The 21,282-nt window shown below is 46.2% G+C and overlaps 1 protein-coding gene across 1 annotated transcript in view; it reads left to right on the top strand.

The window, feature by feature from the left end:
- LOC142310443 (uncharacterized) overlaps positions 1-20,588 on the top strand; it is a 59,855-nt gene extending 39,267 nt beyond the window's left edge. The window contains exon 7 of the mRNA XM_075347968.1: positions 17,834-20,588. Within this exon, the coding sequence (XP_075204083.1) occupies positions 17,834-18,675 (842 nt within the window). The 3' untranslated portion in view covers positions 18,676-20,588. The remainder of the gene's footprint in view (positions 1-17,833) is intronic.
- The last annotated feature ends 694 nt before the right edge of the window (positions 20,589-21,282 follow it).

Here is a 21,282-nt window from a genome sequence, read left to right as displayed (position 1 = left end):
GAGGGTCACCAGTCTCCACCTCTCCTCTAGCTCAACTTCAGCTCGACTCGACTGTCACTTTCCTCACTTTCCCCTTACCAACCCCCCATGTGGGTGGCCCTATTCCCTTCAGGCCCCCAATGGTGTGTCTGGTAGGTTCAGTGCAAAGTGTTCCTAAGGTTTTGATTGGCTAAGCTGTTAGCAACACCAAAGGACCAGTACCCGTAACCAAGGAGGGTGGATACTGTGCAGAAGGGCAGGTTGCACAATACCCTGTGGCGACCCGATGGGCCAGGGCGTCACATTACCCTTTGGTTAAACGTAGCTCGTCCGCGAGCTACAGGTCACCAGAGGTTTAGTTTTGTTTTGCTTTTACCTGTAAAGGGGAAAAGTATAAAGATTAACACATTTTTAATAACAGGTCCATCCCACACAGGGGAGGCAATTCACTTAAACGTTACTAAAATTTTGTTAAGAGTTCGTCGCCCAACGGTGGGACGTTACCGGTTTCCATGGTAACGGAGGCTCAACATACTCCATTGCAGCCCCTTCCTACGACAGTCCAGTCCCAATGTCCCGGATCCCAATAACCGAGAAAATGGGGGGGAGCCAGCACTGCTTATGAGTGGGATGCAATTATGACGAGATAAAAAGTGTAACATTCACAAATTCATTCCTACTGTATCAATTCAATGAGATTTTTAGCAAATAATTGATCAATGATTTGAGCCCCCCTGCCCCGTCACGGCAAATCTCTATAAGGGGGGTCCCTACACTACAGTATATAATATACATGTGTACCATGTGGTCTCGTGTGATGTGCAGGACCATATAGGAACACCACCTACCTGAGAAGTGTCAGAACCGCTCCCATGCTGCAAGGGCTGACAACTGCGAGTAGAGAGGCAGTCCAGGTGCCTGCCACCAGCACAATGTCTGAACTAGCCCCCACAGTGTTAGACCAGCAGACATGGATGAAGGGCGGAACAGCCCCAGGCAGGTGGTGCTTAAGTATTAATGCCTATGGAACAGGAGGCGGTGGCTGTATGTGAACAGGCACCAACATGAATTTTGATGGCAACAGAAGGAATTTGCAAACCACACTGGGCGTGCACGGCATAGTGGTGGTCAATCCCAATCCCAATAACCCGCCACCCAAACAACCTGTTCCCCCTGGAAACCTGAGGTGGGTCCTTTTTTTTTAAAATCAGATACATTTTTATTAAAGAAGTATATATACAATAGTTTCACAGGCCACTAATCATACAGATTTGTAATATCAATTAACCCTTCTCTCGCCCCGTCCCCTTCCCTCCCCTCCCAGACAGCATTTCTACTCCCAAGATACTGCATCACATTTGGTAAACATATAAATAACCCTCCATCCTTAAGAAATGAAATACCGGAACATTCTAAGTTATAAAATAGTTACTTGTAATACAAAGTACGCAAAACATATTTAGAGATCCACCATAGAGTCACAGTCACAAGATGGCACATTAGTCCATCACTCTGCCTAACCGTATTGCAGCCAGGGAGTCCATAGCGGCTCATACATTTTAGAATTCCCCCTTCTTTCATACACTCCCTGTTCCAGCTGTATAATACATTTCACATTTTTAATGTATTCTCCCCTAGATGGGGGATCTTTTTTAGTCCAAGACCTAGCAATTATCTTCCTTGCCGCATATAGCAGTCTGGCAATGGCAATTTTCATAGTATTTTCCACCCCAATCTCCTTAACATATCCCAATAGGCATATCCGTGGTTCCCCTGGAAGGACACATCCATATGTTCTTCCTATCCTATTGATAACCATAGTCCAAAAGGAGAACAGTCTTGGGCAAGACCACATCATGTGAAAAATTCCAGCGTCACTTCCCTTAGGCCCGTTTCACACGTCAGTGAAAAACACAGACGTTTTTCACTGGCGTGTAAAACACGCACATGTCCCTGCGTGTGCCGAACATCACGGCACACGTGGGTTGTCTAAGTGCAATCCGGGCTCCGTTCTCCGTGGCCCGTGATTGCACTTAGAGATTCACTCACCTGCGCCCGCTCCCGCTCTCCATGGTGCTGAATCCTCCCGCGACGCAGCATCCGGCCGGCGGTGACCCCTGCAGGAGCTGCTTCCGGGTCGGCTGTGTCGCGCATAATGAATATGCGCGACAGTAATCAGCCGGCACAGAAGGAGCAGGGAGAAAGGGCTGCAGAGGACATCGCTGGACGCCGGGTGAGTTAAAATGTTTATTATTTTAAAAGCACGTTTTTTTCTGGCACGTGTTTCACGGACCACACCACTGCGTGGTCCGTGGAACATCAGTGATGCCAGAAAAAAATGGACATGTCTCCGTGCAGCAATCAGGCACACGCGGGTACGCTGCACGGAGACACGTGCAGTGACAAATCACTGACATGTGAGCAGACCCATTCATTATAATGGGTCTGCGTATGTCAGTGATTCTGGTACGTTTAAAAAAAAAGCACAAACGTACCAGAATCACTGACGTGTGAAAGGGGCCTTACATCTTGGACAGTTAGTTACTTTTCAGCCCCATTTTAAACATCAGTAAAGGAGATCTATATACCCGGTGAATTACATATAGGGGAGAGAACCTGGCCGGTTCACTCATAGAAAGTTTAGGTACGTACTCCAAAATACTTTCCCACACCTCCTCCATTAGCGTCCCAACTTCCTCTTCCCATTTAGATTTAGTTTTAAGTGGGTAGTCTAAAAGAAAGGTATGTAATAGATCTTTTTATATGTACCAGAAATGATCCCTTTAGTCCTTCCTCCCCCATTACACACACAGTCCAGTACCAGGTCAGTCTGTATGGCTACACTCTTTTTAACCTTTTGAGCTGTAATCGCATATTTGATTTGACTGTAGTGAAGCCACTCCGATGCCGGCAACTGAAACTCACTCTGCAGCCGTGGGAAGGATTTCAGGGCCCCTCCATCTATTATTTGATGCATATGTATTATGCCCTTGCGTCTCCACTCCTCGATATTACCCATTTTCTGAATTTCTGTGCGGTTATTGTTGTCCCAAATAGGTGTGAACTTGGTTAACCAGGTCACCCCTCTCACCCTCTTCAGCCTGTCCCAGGTCTTGTTTATTTGTTTATAAGTGCCATTGTAGGAGATGTCCCACCCAGGAGCCCCACCGTGCCGTCCTCTATTCCCATTATCAATGGACTTCTGTCCACGATGTATTCCAACACCTCTTTAATGCCACCATCTTTCTCCCGATCAGACCACCCTCTGAGGTGCTGACACTGGGCCGCCAGATAGTATAATTCTGGGTTTGGTATTGCCAGGCAACCCTCATCCTTCGGTCTCTGCAGGGTCTCTAATCTCACTCTAGGCTGTTTTTTACCCCACACCAGGTCCCTGAACAGCGAATTTATCCCTTTAAATCTCTTCTTCAATATCCAGACTGGAGCATTATGCAATATGTATAAGAGCTTAGGCATTACTACCATTTTTAATTAATTAACCCTTCCAACAACTGACAGATGAAGTTTGTTCCAGGCATCTATTTTGGCTCTCAATTTTTTCAAAAGTGGCAATAAGTTCACATGAATGTATTTTTCTACTGGTATAGATATCTGGATACCTAAGTATTTAAACCCTTACACACTCTTCAATTTATTAGCCCCAATATCATCATATGTCCAAGTTACTTCCTCATCCACTTTAAAGAGGCTCGATTTAGACCAGTTAATGGTTAGTCCCGAAACTTCTCAGAATTCTCTATTGTCTGCATGGCATGATCAATTGATGCCGATGGGTCTCCCAAAAATAATAGTGGGTCATCTGCATAAAGAGCTATTTTCTCCTCTAGGTTTCCATATCTAAATCCATGAATCTCCTTAGAGTTCCTAATGGCCGCAGCCAGGGGTTCTATTGCAATTGCAAAGAGGAGTGGTGATAGCGGGCAACCCTAACGCTGAAGATATCATACCATTAATTCTAACTTTAGCAGTAGGTCGATTATACAACAGCTGTACCCACTTTATGAACTGTGGGCCGAAACCCATATGTTGCAACACTTTTCATAAATATCCCCATTCAACACTATCGAAGGCTTTCTGGGCGTCTAGCGAAGCGATCAACCTCCGGCCAGGGTTGTCAGGCGGTAACTGTACTGTAGATTGAGATATAGACTCCTGATATTAGCAGCTGTTGACCTATTGGGAATAAACCCTGATTGGTCCATCTGGATTAAGTTGGATATAACACCAGTCAACCGGTTTGACAAAACCTTGGCCAGAAGCTTCACGTCTGCTGTTAATAACGATATAGGTCTATATGAGTCCGGAAGCCTTGGATTTTTGCCTTCCTTAGGAACTACTACTATTATTGCTTCCCTCATAGACTCAGGCAAAATTTCTTTTCTCTCTGCTTCTTGAAATACTTCAATAATTTAGGCAATAGGGTTTCTTCTAACTGTTTATAAACTTCGACTGGTAGCCCATCTACTCCTGGGGCCTTATCATTGTTCAGAGCTGCCTCCAGTTCATCAATGGTAATAGGTGACTCCAATTTATCTCTGTCTGCCACAGATAACACAGGGATCTCACCCTGTTCAAGAAATGTATCCACCTCTTCCGCCCTCACCACTCCACTTGAAGAATACAATGTGCGATAAAAATCTTTAAAGACCCCCAGAACATCCTCCACCTCAGTAACCTGTGTCCCCTCTATAGTGTTTATACTATGCACAAGTGAACTACTCCTTTAAGCTGCTGCTATGACCAATAATAGATGTCCAACCTTTTCCCCCTTCTCATAGAATTTCAGTTTTTGGAATGCCTGTTTTCTTGCCGCCTTCTCGAGAAGTATCTTATTAGCCTTCTCATGTGCCTTCCGAAGTTTTTGCTTCGCTTCTGTTATGTTACTCTGGATTGCTTCCATCTCCGCCTTATCTAAAGCCTCAAGACTATTTTTCTCATCCTGCCTTGTTTGTGTTTTACATCTGCATATATCCCTGAACAAGAGCCCCCTAAGGTATGCCTTCATCGCATCCCAAACTACCAGAGGATCTGCGTTTCCATCATTGTGAATAAAAAAAATTCCCCCAGATCTTGCTCTATGTCCCTCATATTTACAGTCAGGGCCAGAAATATTTGGACAGTGACACAAGTTTTGTTATTTTAGCTGTTTACAAAAACATGTTCAGAAATACAATTATATATATAATATGGGCTGAAAGTGCACACTCCCAGCTGCAATATGAGAGTTTTCACATCCAAATCGGAGAAAGGGTTTAGGAATCATAGCTCTGTAATGCATAGCCTCCTCTTTTTCAAGGGACCAAAAGTAATTGGACAAGGGACTCTAAGGGCTGCAATTAACTCTGAAGGCGTCTCCCTCGTTAACCTGTAATCAATGAAGTAGTTAAAAGGTCTGGGGTTGATTACAGGTGTGTGGTTTTGCATTTGGAAGCTGTTGCTGTGACCAGACAACATGAGGTCTAAGGAACTCTCAATTGAGGTGAAGCAGAACATCCTGAGGCTGAAAAAAAAGAAAAAATCCATCAGAGAGATAGCAGACATGCTTGGAGTAGCAAAATCAACAGTCGGGTACATTCTGAGAAAAAAGGAATTGACTGGTGAGCTTGGGAACTCAAAAAGGCCTGGGCGTCCACGGATGACAACAGTGGTGGATGATCGTCGCATACTTTCTTTGGTGAAGAAGAACCCATTCACAACATCAACTGAAGTCCAGAACACTCTCAGTGAAGTAGGTGTATCTGTCTCTAAAGGCCCTGTCACACTAAGCAACATCGCTAGCAACATCGCTGCTAACGAACAACTTTTGTGACGTTGCTAGCGATGTTGCTGTGTGTGACATCCAGCAACAACCTGGCCCCTGCTGTGAGGTCGTTGGTTGTTGCTGAATGTCCTGGGCCATTTTTTAGTTGTTGCTGTCCCGCTGTGAAGCACAGATCGCTGTGTGTGACAGCGAGAGAGCAACAACTGAATGTGCAGGCAGCAGGAGCCGGCTTCTGCGGAGGCTGGTAACCACAGTAAACATCGGGTAACCAAGAAGCCCTGTCCTTGGTTACCCGATATTTACCTTCGTTTCCAGCCTCTGCCGCTCTCACTGTCAGTGCTCCTGCTCTGTGCACATGTGGCTGCAGCACACATCGGGTAATTAACCCGATGTGTGCTGTAACTAGGAGAGCAGGGAGCCAGCGCTAAGCGGTGTGCGCTGCTCCCTGCTCTGTGCACATGTGGCTGCAGCACACATCGGGTAATTAACCCGATGTGTGCTGTAACTAGGAGAGCAGGGAGCCAGCGCTAAGCGGTGTGCGCTGCTCCCTGCTCTCTGCACGTGTAGCTGCGTGCGCTGGTAACCAAGGTAAATATCGGGTTGGTTACCCGATATTTACCTTAGTTACCAAGCGCAGCATCTTCCACGCGGCGCTGGGGGCTGGTCACTGGTTGCTGGTGAGCTCACCAGCAACTCGTGTAGCCACGCTCCAGCAATCCCTGCCAGGTCAGGTTGCTGGTGGGATCCCTGTAGCGTCGCAGTGTGACATCTCACCAGCAACCTCCTATCGTTGTTGGGATCGCTGGTAAGTTGTTTAATGTGACTGGACCTTAAGTCAACAGTAAAGAGAAGACTCCATGAAAGTAAATACAAAGGGTTCACATCTAGATGCAAACCATTCATCAATTCCAAAAATAGACAGGCCAGAGTTAAATTTGCTGAAAAACACCTCATGAAGCCAGCTCAGTTCTGGGAAAGTATTCCATGGACAGATGAGACAAAGATCAACCTGTACCAGAATGATGGGAAGAAAAAAGTTTGGAGAAGAAAGGGAACGGCACATGATCCAAGGCACACCACATCCTCTGTAAAACATGGTGGAGGCAACGTGATGGCATGGGCATGCATGGCTTTCAATGGCACTGGGTCACTTGTGTTTATTGATGACATAACAGCAGACAAGAGTAGCCGGATGAATTATGAAGTGTACCGGGATATACTTTCAGCCCAGATTCAGCCAAATGCCGCAAAGTTGATCGGACGGCGCTTCATAGTACAGATGGACAATGACCCCAAGCATACAGCCAAAGCTACCCAGGAGTTCGTGAGTGCAAAAAAGTGGAACATTCTGCAATGGCCAAGTCAGTCACCAGATCTTAACCCAATTGAGCATGCATTTCACTTGCTCAAATCCAGACTTAAGACGGAAAGACCCACAAACAAGCAAGACCTGAAGGCTGCGGCTGTAAAGGCCTGGCAAAGCATTAAGAAGGAGGAAACCCAGTGTTTGGTGATGTCCATGGGTTCCAGACTTAAGGCAGTGATTGCCTCCAAAGGATTCGCAACAAAATATTGAAAATAAAAATATTTTGTTTGGGTTTGGTTTATTTGTCCAATTACTTTTGACCTCCTAAAATGTGGAGTGTTTGTAAAGAAATGTGTACAATTCCTACAATTTCTATCAGATATTTTTGTTCAAGCCTTCAAATTAATCGTTACAATCTGCACTTCAATTCTGTTGTAGAGGTTTCATTTCAAATCCAATGTGGTGGCATGCAGAGCCCAACTCGCGAAAATTGTGTCACTGTCCAAATATTTCTGGATCTAACTGTATATGATGGATCCATTCTGGATGAAGCTTCCACTCTCCCCTCCTTCCCCCTCTCAGGATCCCTCGTCTGATGGACACAAGAACAGGGCTATGATCTGAAATCACTCTTGTCAAATATTTCACTTCACCTATCATTGCGTCCATCAAATCACTAGCAAGGGCCATGTCAATGCGGGACAAAGTGTTATGTGAAGCCGAATAACATGAGAAGCAAGATATCCCTTCATTCCTTATTCGCCAAGTATCTACCATTCCAAGTTCTCTACTAAGAGTGCCAAACGGTGTTATATGGCTGTCCTGCATGCCTTGGGGTTGACTACTCCTATCCCAATAAGAATCTATCACATTATTGAAGTCTCCCACCATTAAAAAAGGGATTGCTCCCCCCTTCTCAGAGAGCTCCCTCATCTCCCTGATTTTCGTGCTAATATACGGAGGTGGTATATAAATTGCAGCTATACACATGAGTCTGCCAAATTTTTTTTACATTTGACGACTACACATTGCCCCTCTTTGTCCACATATGCTTCTGCTGTACAGATTTATGAATCAGCAATGAAACACCCCTTGCATAGTTGGAGAAGGTGGAATGATATACCCTCTGTACCCATCGTCTGTTTTAGGACATGCATTGTCTCCTTCGTAAGTTGTGTCTCTAATAGACATATTACTGATGGATTCTGATCTTGTATATATTTAATTATTGCCGCTCTCCTAGACCTATCTGACAGACCTCTAACATTCCAGCTCAACAATTTAATTCTATCCCCCATAATCCCAACTAATAGAACCATCAAACATTACAGTACCTTCCCCTGCTGTCTTTACCCTATCCCTTTCTCTGTCTCTGTCCCTATAATTGATGAGTTTGGCCAGCACAATCCCCTGCCCGCTGGCTGTGATTGCATTGGGACTCTGTGCGCACGCTCTACTGTGTAGAGCCTGGATAGGGTGTCAGCTCCAATTTTCTCTCTGAGCCACCCCTCTATATATTCAGTGGGGTTTCTTCCTTCCGCTTTTTCAGGAATACCAACAATCCTGATGTTGTTTCTTCTAGAGCGATTCTCTAGATCATCGTTTTTAGCCATAACTTTAGCTATCTGCTGTGCAAATGTTTTTTCAGACTTTTGTAGTTTGGTAATATGATCCTCAGCTGTCCCCACCCTCTCCTCCACAGCTCCTGTTCTCAGATCAGCTTTCTTCAAGTCTTTTTTAATACTGGCCACCTCTTTCTGTATTCCCCCAACTTGCTGTGTCAGGGCAGTTAAAGCTTGTTTGCAGAAAGAGACCACAGCAAAAACATCCTTTATAGTGGGGTTCTCCTAAGCCTCCTTTGTGTTGTGGGCCCCCTCGGCCTCCTCTTCCTGGGCACCATCTTGCTGTTCTTCCTCATCCCCCATCTCCTCAGAGCTTACAGCGTCCTCCCCCCTCCTCCTTCTCCTCACCTCCATTGCCTGCATATTACAAAGCCTCCTCTGGGATCCAAACAAACTTTTCCAGCTTTGCTGCAGCCTGCATCCATTGCTGGCAGGCTACATTAGCTCTCTCTGCTTCCTCTCGTGCCTCCGCTCCATTTTGAGAGCTGGGCCCTCTCCCTCCTCAGGAGTCTTTCTGCCGACGGCGGGTCATGGCGTCGCTCCAAGTCCACCGATCACACCCCGTGCAAGTCCCCACCGTCCACTATCTGGTCGGCCGGCTGATGCAGCGGTAATAGCGGCGGATCAGGGTATTTTTACGGGTGTCTGCAGGAGAGCTCCAGAAACACTTCTCCTCACATTGCCTTCCAGGCCACGCCCGCCCTAAGGTGGGTCATTGACCGGGTTAAGGTCCCGAGTGTTGTATTTTAGACGACTCTGGTTGGCACAGGAGGTGCAACTATTATACAAAACACAAGTTTGTGTTGGTCACGCCAGTCCTGTGACCGTGGTCCATTTTTTTTTATTTATGTATATAAAAACTTTAACAGAGTCCATGTACCGGTTGTACACATTTTGACAATCTTCTAGCAAATCTGATAACTTTCACTTGTTTCATTAAAACTGGTTGATTAGGCACTTATTCACTAACATTTTCTATATGAAAAATAACTATGGAAAATAACAAACTAAAACACCGATACCTAACAATTCTATGGCATCGCAACTACTGGTACTGTATATTTATTTAACACTCTTCTCTGTACCTCTGTGGAGGTTGACCAAAGTTTGCACGGGTTGACCTCCTCAGTTCTGGACTCTCATTTCTTTCTAGGGAAGCATCTACACTCTCTAAGGGTCCCTCGCCCCTTATGCTGGGTGTAAATGGCACAACCCTACATGTACATGGCAAGGGGACTGGCGGTACTCTAGGTGCTGGAGTGGGTGCAGTGTCAGTAAGCCTTTCCTGCTCTGGTTCTTCCACGGGTTGTGGGAATGTTAACACAGGGACTATTACTGCTCCATTCTGCATTGGCCAATTTTCTGGAAAATCACCAAGAATAGTGTGGATCACCTTCTTCCTTTCTTCTACCACGGGAGGCTGAGGTGCTTCTGCTCTTTTCAAAGGTTCTGGGCACTTCTTCAGGTGATCTCTGGACACCGTAGCCACAGTTCGGCCATCATCTTTTCTAATCAAATAAGTCTTCTGATTGTCGAAATTGGATGGCTGTATCACATACGGCTCTCTCTCCCACTGGTCGTCTAACTTGTGTTGCTTCCTTTTTCTCTTTAATACGATCTCACCAGGGGTGAAGGGGGCTGCTTTAGCTTGCTTATTAAAATTCCTTTCTTGCCGCTCCCAGGTTTGACCTAAGCTTTCTTCAACACACTTCTGGATTTGTTTGTACTGGACTTGGCGACGTGAGTCTCAATCTTCCCCGGATGCATACGTTTTTCAGGCAACTCCACCTCCACCTCTAGATCCACTGGGAGTCTCCTCGGACGAGCCCTCATCAGATAGGCTGGGGTGCACTTGGTTGACCCTACCGGAATGTTATTGTAAATGTCGACCAAATCTGGCAGCTTTTCAGGCCATGGATTCCGTTCCTCAAGAGGGAGGGTTTTCAGCAAATTGATCACCAGATGGTTCATCTTTTGGCACATTCCGTTTGTCTATGCATGATAGGGAGTGGTGCGGATCTTCTTGCACCCATATAGGCTGCAAAACTCTTGAAAAATTTCGGCTTCAAACGTAGGACCCTGATCTGTCAAAACTCGGTCCGGCTACCCATGCGGCCTACAGAAATGGGCCTGGAACGCCTTTGCTGCGGTGCTGGCGGTCAAATCCTTCACGGGTACCACTAACAGGAAACAGCAATAGTGATCAACTATCGTGAGTGCATACATGTACCCACTTCTGCTGGGGGTCAATTTAACATGATCCAGTGCCACAATCTCCAGAGGTTGCTTTGTGACAATCGGTTGGAGGGTGCATGCTGACTGGTACCATCTTGTCTTCGCAAGGCGCAGGGGCCACAATTTCTGCACCATGCCTCTATGGAATCTCTCATCCCTGTCCAGTAGAAGCGGCTCCTCAACAGCATCTCCAGCTTCTTCCACCCAAAATGTCCAGCTCCGTCATGGTACGCCTCCAGCACCACTGGGACATAAGACTAAAGGCCCTGTCACACACAGAGATAAATCTGCGGCAGATCTGTGGTTGCAGTGAAATTGTGGGAAATCAGTGTCATCAGTGCCAGGTTTGTGGCTGTGTACGAATGGAACAATATGTCCATGATTTCACTGCAACCACAGATCTGCCAAAGATTTATCTCTGTGTGTGACGGGGCCTTTAGGGACCACGATCTGTCAGATTCTCTCATGGGTCTTGGAGTTGATCAGACTCCGACACAGTTCTCCTTGGTTCAGATAGAGTCGGCTCCGATCCTGCCACAAATTTTTGTCTTCTTCCAGAGCGCCTGGTCCAAGGCGGGCATCAGTTTTAGCCAGCAACACCTTGACTAACTTGATTGCTGGGTCTTGATCTTGGGCCTCCTGCCAGCCATGGTGAGGCAACGGGTTACAGGTCATCTCCTGTTGTCGGGCACTGGATCTAAATTGTTGCTCCAAGGAAGGCTGTTGGAATGCAGGTAGTTTTACTTCTTCCAGGTCCTCTTCGTTTCCACCGTCATCAGACAAGTGAGGCATCCGGGATAAGGCATCTGCATTGGTATTCTTACGGCCAGCCCTGTACTTGATAACGAAGTCACAGTTAGCCAATCGTGCGACCCATCATTGTTCCAGAGCTCCCAACTTCGCCGTATCCAGATGTGTCAGTGCGTTATTATCTGTGTACACTGTGAACTTGGCAGCAGCAAGGTAATGCTTGAACCCTTCTGTTACTGCCCAAACAAGTGCCAGAAATTCCAACTTAAAGGAGCTATAATTTTCTGGGTTTCTCTCCGTCAGTCGTAACTTCTGGCTGGCATAGGCGATCATCTTCTCTTTGCCCTTTTGTACCTGGGACAAAACGGCCCCCAGCCCCACATTACTGGCATCAGTATATAACACGAAGGGAAGACCATAGTCTGGATAAGCCAGGATCTCCTCCCCGGTTAAAACAGACTTCATCTTTTTGAAAGAATCTTCTTGTTCCGGGCCCCATATGAATGGGGGCCCCGGGGACTTACCATGCGTAGTCTGGTTCACCAGGAGGTCCTGTAAGGGGGCTGCCATTTGGGTATACCCCTTAACCAACCTCCGGTAGTACCCCATTAGGCCTAGGAAGTGCCGCACTTCTCTAACGGTAGTGGACCGTGGCCAGTTCTGAATAGCTGTGACCTTTTTGGGATCCGGTGCCACACCTTCGGCGCTCACCACATGTCCCAAGTACTGTACCTTCGGCTTCAACAGATGGCACTTAGACAGTTTGAGCTTCATTCTATACTTGGACAGAGCGTCGAACACCTCATCCAGATGTTTCAGGTGGGCTTCGTAGGTCTTTGAGTAAACAATGACGTTGTCTGGATACAGCAAGACTGTCTCGAAGATACAATGGCCCAAACAGCACTCCATTAACCTCTGGAACGTCCCGGGTGCATTGCACAGCCAGAATGGCATACTATTAAACTCACATAGACCCATTGGGGTTTCGAAGGCGGTCTTCTCCCGGTCTTCCTCGGGAACCGCAACCTGCCAGTATCCACTAGTAAGGTCAAGGGTGGAAAAGTAAGTGGCAGACTTTAGAGCGGCTAGTGATTCCTCAATGCGGGGCAGAGGATAGACGTCTTTATGGGTATTCTTGTTAATCTGGCGGTAATCCACGCACATCCTCATGGTCCCATCCTTCTTCTTTACCAGCACTAGCGGGGCGGCCCAGGGACTGCAGCTATCGCGGATCACTCCTGCTTCCTTCATGCTTCTGAGCATATCCTTGGCACATTGATATGGGCAGGTGGTATGGACCTATACCTTTCTTCGATAGGTGGGTGTGTGCCAGTGGTTATGTGGTGTTGTACCCCTTTAATGCGCCCAAAATCCAGGGGCTGCTTGCTAAAGACCTGTTCATACTCCCTTACCACCCTGTAGACCCCTTGTTTATGATGTACAGGTGTACAGTCAGTACCCACATGCAGCTCCTGACACCATTTCTCTACTGGACCCTGGGGATCAGCACTAGGATGGTGACCCTGCTCATCTGGAGACCCTGTTGCATGAATGTCATCTGCACTTACTGTAAACAATTTGGCTATGGTGACATATCGGGGCAGTGTGACCTCCTCCTCCCCGCAGTTTAACACTCGCACGGGCACTCTCCCTTTCTGGACATCTACGACCCCTCTAGCCGTGAACACACACTCTACCACTGCCTGGTAACCCTGTCCCCGGGAGCCTATAGCTGCCCTGCACCATATCAACATTTCACTTCGTGGGGGCACTACGAGGTGAGCTGCATCCATTACCTGTACACCACCTATCTCACCTCCCGAGAGATTTACCTGTTGCCGCTGCAAGAGAGCTCGGATTTCGCGTTGCAGGACCCTCTGTCGCACTGCTCCTGCAGTCTCCGACTGCTTGTTGAAGCAAAAACAACACTTCACCCATGCAATTTTCTATGACATTGGTTCCCAAAATGATCATAGGGTTCCGATCACTAGGGTCATTTTGTACTACTGTTAGGCCTTGTCTGGCTAGTTCTACTCGGACCACTTTTATGGTCACCTCCTTGAACCCAATTTGAGTCACAGGTAACCCATTGACAGCATAGATGGTCAAATGTATGGGGGCATCAAGTCATCATCAAGCCAGAACTTCTTATAGAGTACATAAGGGATAGTTGTTACCTGGGAGCCGGTATCAAGCAGTGCAGAGGTAGGGATCCCATCCAATGTGATGGAGACAATGGGCCGTCCCCCAACATACCGCTCTCTCCAGTCTGCTGGGCCTTGACAATTTATTCCTGGGAATTAGCCCTTGGCCCCAGGGGCTGCCCGTTTAAAGGACAGCTTTGTGCGTAGTGGCCGGTTTTGTTACATTTATAACAAACAGGTGGATCATACCGGTCACTGCCTCGTCCTCTGTATGTGGAGGTCCACTTTCTCATCCAAGGGACGTCCTCGGGGCAATCCGCCAGTTGGCTCTCTCTCGACGTGGTGGTCTTTGGCTTCAGCTGCATGGCTTCTAGAATCTGGGCGACGTCCTTAGTTAGTTGTTGTACTTGGATAGACAAGTCGGGTACTCCGCTCCCAGTTGCGGTTAAGGGAGTCATTGCAGGCAGGGCCAGGGCAGAAGGCTTTACTTGCACCGGGGAGGCATCAGCTTGCCAAGCCGGGACTGGGGAGTCAGGAGCCTCCGGGGGCTGCAGGGCCTTGATTGCCCGTTCTTTCAGGGTAGCAAAGTCCAAAGCAGGGTGCTCCAGGGCCCATAGCCGGAGCTGCTTGTGGTCCTCCACCGACCCAAGGCCCTGTAGGAACTGCTCCACCAGCATCTTGTTCCCCTCCGGCTCTCCGATGTCGTTGGTCAGTCTCAGGGTCCGCAGCGCTGCTTGCAATTTCAAGGCGTAATCTCGGATGCTATCCTGGGGTCGTTGCTTGCAACTGTAGAATCTCATTAGGAGCTCCGCTTCTGTGCGGGTTTCAAAGGCAGCTCCCAATCTCCTGAAAATGGAGGTTACGGACGTCCGGTCAGTCCATGTCTCCACTTCCAACTCAGCAGCACCGGTCAACTGCCCCAGTACCACCGATGCCAGCTGCCGCCCATTCAAGGCATACATGTCTACTACATTGCAGATTTTTCTCTTAAATCCCTGTAGGGCATCTGGTTTGCCGTCATACTGTGGAAGCCAGGCCGCGCCGGCACATACGGCAAGGTTATGGGCATGATGGGGATAACCGCCTCCGCTCCCGGTGCCGCCGCTCGTGCGGCCGGAGCGGCGTCCGCCGCTCCATCGTTACCTTGGTCAGGCAAAGGAAGCGCCGCCACATTTCCATCATCCGGAGCCGACATCTCTGCGCGCCCCCTCGGTCTTTTCACAGCACTCTCTCGCTGACCGTGACCCTCTGGGAACTTCCAGTTCTGTCCTCACAAGGAAGGCGAGGGGCGGGGCTTAGGCTTCATGCGCTTTCTCGGAGAAGACTGTTTTGGCGCGAAAAAAATGGCGGAATTGGCGGGAAACAGTATCTTGACTCGCGATTTTCGGCTTTCAAGGCGCACGCCACCCAAGTAAGTGGGTGCTGCTCGTATCCTGTTCGTGACGCCAGGAATTGAGGGTGTACCACCCCGTGCCAGGAGCCGGGCTGCTCGGATCCAGATCTGCGGTGGCTCGAGGGGTCTCCGGACCCACGGGTCGTGCGGCCACTCGATAAAAGGGGGCTATGTACAGTAGGACTAGAAAGTTTGTGACGCCACCCCGTGGTAATGTGAGGGACCACCGCTGCCGTTGGGGAGCCTGGTGATGATAATGTGGCAGCCTTATGTTGAACCCCTCGGTGGGTAGGGGGTTTGGGTTCTGGGCCCATTGTATGGTTGGTGTTTGGGTGCCGTTGGGGATAGGAACAGGGGTTTTCAATTTACTCATTCAGTCCAAGAATAACAACACCGACAGCTTGTAAACCAGAATTCTGAGCACCACTGCAACTTGTAGGGAGCACGCTTGGGTCTGTGCCCTTGGTGTTGATGTTAGTCTGTGGCCCTGTCTTTGGCACCTTTTGTCTCTGTTTGACCCGTGGGTATAAAACTCTTTGGGTCCCGCTCATCCGTATGGCTAACGGAGTGAGCTTGCTCTCACGGTTCACGCATAGGATTTCTTTGGCCTGTATTGGGAAAGTCCTATCCCATTGGTGCGCTATCACCCCGATTTTGGAGCGGGTTGGGGATGACACTTGATGTCTTCACCCCTGTCGGGTAAATTACCGGAACACGTGAAGCTACTTTCCGGCCTGGGGTCCACGTACCCCGTCGTACCCTGGCCCCTGCCCGGTGATACCTCAAGGCCACCGGCTGCCCTTCCCGACAGTCCGTGCCCTTTGACACTGTCCCCTGCGACCAGGGTTCCAGCTCCTACAAGGCCCAGACCAACGTCTGCCACCTAGTACTCAGGAGCCCTGCTCTGTGACCTCTCCTCACGAGGGTCACCACTCTCCACCTCTCCTCTAGCTCAACTTCAGCTCGACTCGACTGTCACTTTCCTCACTTTCCCCTTACCAACCCCCCATGTGGGCAGCCCTATTCCCTTCAGGCCCCCCAATGGTGTGTCTGGAAGGTTGAGTGCAAAGTGTTCCTAGGGTTTTGATTGGCTAAGCTGTTAGCAACACCAAAGGACCAGTACCCGTAACCAAGGAGGGTGGATACTGTGCAGAAGGGCAGGTTGCACAATACCCTGTGACAACCTGATAGGCCAGGGCGTCACACTAGATTTTAGAAAATTTCACTAAAAAAACACAGTCAGGAAATAAAACAAAGTAGAATGCAAAACTGATTATTTTTTTCACTAAAATGTTGATGTAGCCCCAATTTTTTCATTTCTATAAAACTTAATAGGAAAAAATAGACCTTACAAATTATTTCCAACTTTTTCTGAATCCGACAATGACCGATGTATGGTTGTACAATACTATCTGGGAACATGGCCGGGCCCCGAAAGGAGGGAGCTCCATTTAGGTAGTGGAACAGAGAATTTGCTCCAATTGTATCCATTCATAATGTAATGGGAGCACTGTTTGTGGTCACCTGGCAGCTCAAACGATGGCTATCACGAACCGGGTCAGAACTAGGAGGACAAAGAAAATACAAAACCAGAAGACGAAAGAGTAGTCCGTAAACAGGTCGAGGTCACAACAGAAAACAAATACATTAGTAAGGAGCTGAGCACAGAGGACTGAGCCAGAGGAGAACACACCCCTACTGCCCAACTGGATGACATTACTGATCCCAGTCAACCTAATCTTTGTGGCTGATCAGAGCCTACATTGTCCATGGCCTCTGTTTCTAGTGTCTCCTCCAACACCAGCACCGCAGAAAGTAGGCGGTGCCTGGTGACAAAAGCTGACATGACAGGAGCAGATCCCAAAGAAGATGTGACACTGCATTTGCTGAATGTGACAGAATGACAAAAAAAATCAAAAGATAGCCCCGTAAAGGGCATTTTGGAATTTATAACCCTCAGTAAATTCATCTATAGGAGTTGTGACTCAATTGACTCCTCAGGAAATGTCCGGAAATTAGCATGCAGTAGATGTTCGAGAGTGAAAATTGGAAATATGACACTTTATTACCCAACACATAATGCCCAGATTGTGCTCCAGGAGATATACACACCATAAATTCAGTGGGTTCTTCTCACTACAGCAATGCCAAATACATGAATAATGTGGGCACACTGCAAGGCTGAGAAACGAGAGGGGAGATTTGACTTTGGGAGAGCGTAATTTGCTGGATTGGTTTGTGGAATCAATGTTACTTTTCAAGAGCCCCTTAGCCATTAATAATGGAGAAACTTACTGATTTTTCCATTGACAGATGATGGACCTGAGTGGGGAATTGTTTTTTTTGCAAGATGGTTAGAAGTTTTTATTGGTATAATTTTCTCCTGCATAATATTTTTTCATGGCATCTTATTCCGTTATTTTGGAGGCAGAATGAACAAACACCACGCTCTACTTGTTTATCCTATTAGGTCTTTTATTAGACTGAACTGTCATTGTCTTGAGGAATGCAATTTTGCTGCATAAAATGTCTATAGAATTGGAAAGTTAAGCAGAAATTTTGAAAAATATAAATTTTAAGGATATTTTGTCCAAAAATAATAATTGGTTTTATTTTTGGCAGATGATGGTGACAGGAGAACAGAGGGACAACTGACATCTTCGATTTATGAATCAAATGACCTTAAGATCCAACAGGATACAATTGAAGTGAATGCTATATCTCCAGAAATCCCATCATACCTTCACAGCAAGGATTTATCTGAGCCTATGAAACGGGTCCTACCTTCTGATTCATTACAGACTACTAAGAAAAATAGAAGTCACAAAAGAGGCATTAAAAAACAAACTGATCTTAATGCAAATAAGTCACGTTCACATTTAGAATATGGAAATAGTTTTCCCCTTGAAACATCTTTTGTTAAAGATCAAAAAATACACACAGAGGAGAAAAGATTTTCTTGTTCCAAGTGTGAGAGATATTTTAACAAGAAATTTTATCTTGTTAGTCACTTGAGAACTCACACAGAGAAGAAGACATATTCATGTTCAGAATGTGGGAAATGTTTTGTACATAAATCAAGTCTGGTTCAACACCAGAAAATTCACACAGGGGAGAAACCTTTTTCATGTTCAGAATGTGGGATATGTTTTGTACATAAATCAAGTCTGGTTCAACACCAGAAAATTCACACAGGGGAGAAACCTTTTTCATGTTCAGAATGTGGGATGTGTTTTGTACATAAATCAAGTCTGGTTCAACACCAGAAAATTCACACAGGGGAGAAACCTTTTTCATGTTCCGAATGTGGGAAAGGTTTTATACGGAAATCAAATCTTGCTGAACACCAGAGAACTCACACACGGGTGAAGCCTTATTCATGTTCAGAATGTGGGGAAGGTTTTGTATATCAATATAGATTTCTTATACATCAATCAATGCACAGAATGGAGAAATATTTTTGATGTTTAGAATGAGGCAAATATTTTATCCAGAAATTGCATCTTATTATACACCAGAGAATTCTCACAGGGGAGAAGCCATACTCATACTTAGATTTTGAAATCCAGAGACAATGAAAAGGGTTAAATGCCACGCTGTTGCATAAGAAATGAGTCCAAGGATATAAGTTGGAGATTTATTTTCCAAGTGTTTTGGAAAGTTCCTTATCATCCTTCAGGAAAAAAAAAATCACATACTGTCTGCGCATTTCAGAGATCTCCCACTCCTTCAGGAAAAAAAAAATCACATAACCTATCTTTAGGCATGCCTAGATTTTAAAATCTGAATTATTGGAAAATTATAGTTTGATTATCATCAAAAATAACTCACATGGGGAGAAATTATATATTTTATTGCCAATTTGTATAAAAAAAATGTATAATTAAATGAGAGAGAAATTATTTTAGTACTTACTGTATTTTTTAGACTATAAAATACTTTTAACAATTGCTAATGAGCATTTAGTATTTGGTCCAGAATTTTCTGCATCTCTTGGCTGGAAAAATGCAGCAGCAAAAACATGCGGTTTGTACTCAGTTTTCAGTGTAGTTTTGCCTTACGTTTTTAGTGCAGATTTTTCCCATTCAGTAGACTGGATGAAATCTGTAGTTAGAATTGACATGTTGCAAATGTAAAGCTGCACCAAATTTGCAAGGAGAAAATACTCAATGTGTGCATTAGACTTCAGGATTCTCATTGACTTTGCTGGAATCAAGACTCCATTCAGGCTTTGTGACTAATCTGCACTTAAAAACGCGATAAAAATGCACTGTGCACACAGGCTTACAGTCTGGAGACTTCTTCCTGTAATGATGGAGACTGCTGAGACAGTTTCCTTCCCGATCACTGAGAGAACTGCTCTTTCTCCTCCTGCTCCACACTGATCTATGTGATCTGTGCAGAGCAAGAAAGGAAGCTACCGAGACCTACACAGAGGCTGTACGTCCTGAGGGAGCATCTCAAGAACCGTCCACGAGACTAGGTCAAGGAACTTTCAGGATATGTAATCCCCTTTTTACCATTTTTCCAATCCAAAATGCTGGTGAATGATACAGAGCCCCCTGTACAGAAGTATCAGGGATACAGCAAAATCACATATTTTATATAGAAGACTAGCGCTATCGCCGTAGTTCTTTATACTAGGACATAAAGATCAGACAAGATCCTCAGATTTAGGCAGTTTCTATTTCACTGAAACTGTTTATATGAATAAGATCAGTGACTCTCATACCGAGTAGAGAAGCTCCAGGGACAAGGACCTCGTCTCGTAACTAACATGCTGCAAGAAGTTTTTGAATTCTCCAGCCCCGGGGCCCAGATTCTCTCATTTATGGATGTAGCGTTTCATTTAGAATAAATCACATTCGCATACAGTCCTGTAGTAATGACTTTGTTAGTCACTTTGTAGGAGGGTTCGTCTGAATCCATCTAAATGTTATCAATTTATGTTGAAGAAACAAGTTATTATTCCTGTGAGGAAAGAGTTAACCTTTTTCACTGGCTTAGAAAAATAATAGAAATTCATTCTCCCTTGCACGACCAAACCAGACTTATTTACGTAATAAACTTTGAGACCAAAACTCAAGGACGCAGAATGTTTTGACTTGGCAACGACTGACAAACATCTTGTTATGGGAAGAAGAAACGTTATAGACTGTTATGGGAGTATAAGTCATTATGTTAATTTCTTTTGCTGGGAATATGTAATTCACGCCTTTAATGAATATGTATGTTGCATAGTTACGCCCTAATCAACTTTGTATAACTTTGAAATGTAAACAAAAACAATACAGTTCAATTTCGGAGCCACACATCTCCAGTCTTATGTGTATAACAACGTCTGCCTGTTTTCATTGAGCTGGAATAGCCGAGGAGGGGGGGGGGGGTCACCGGTACTCTCTCCGCATTCAGACATCGCTGGCAACAGCTGTGACTGTTAGGTCAACCTAATATTATCTGGCGTCTGAAAAGCAGGGACCCGTGTTTTTAATCCCAGGATGCAGTGAACTGACTTGCCAAGCCGAGGGGGAGGTTGACCAGACGTGGGGACCAGAAACACCTGGCCAGGTAAGAGTTGAACCTTATTCTTCTCTTTTTGCTCCCCATATCTGTTCAATTCCCTCCTCAACGTGCAAGAGGTACACTGTGAGTAGATACTGGGTTATTGGCGGGTTTCTACTGAACTCTGAGAGAGAGAGAGAGAGAGCCTTGCCAGCAGATGTTTTCTGTGCCTTGTCTGTTTCTTTGCCCCCCTGTGCTTCGTCTCCGTGTGTCTGCTCTCTTGCGGTTTGCTTCTGTGCTGTTGTCCTTGTTGGTTGTCATAGATCCCATACATCAGTGAGTGTTGAAAGGGAATAGTGTACCTGCTCTGTCCAATGGATGTGATATTCACTGCCCTAGTGTTAGTGGGAATAGCTCTGTTTGCCATTGCTATCGGATATAGCATGTACCTTTTGGTACAAGAAGGGTAACCCAGCGCCATTCAACTACTCAGCCCCCTCTGAACAGTTAGGACACCACCTTTCAGTAGGAATACAGATCAAGAGTCATTCTCTGGGTACTTCCAGGAA

Source organism: Anomaloglossus baeobatrachus, chromosome 5, assembly GCF_048569485.1.
Source record: "Anomaloglossus baeobatrachus isolate aAnoBae1 chromosome 5, aAnoBae1.hap1, whole genome shotgun sequence".
Lineage (NCBI taxonomy): Eukaryota > Metazoa > Chordata > Amphibia > Anura > Aromobatidae > Anomaloglossus > Anomaloglossus baeobatrachus.
Note: the sequence above shows the minus strand (reverse complement) of the source record. Positions and strands in the feature narration are given on the sequence as shown.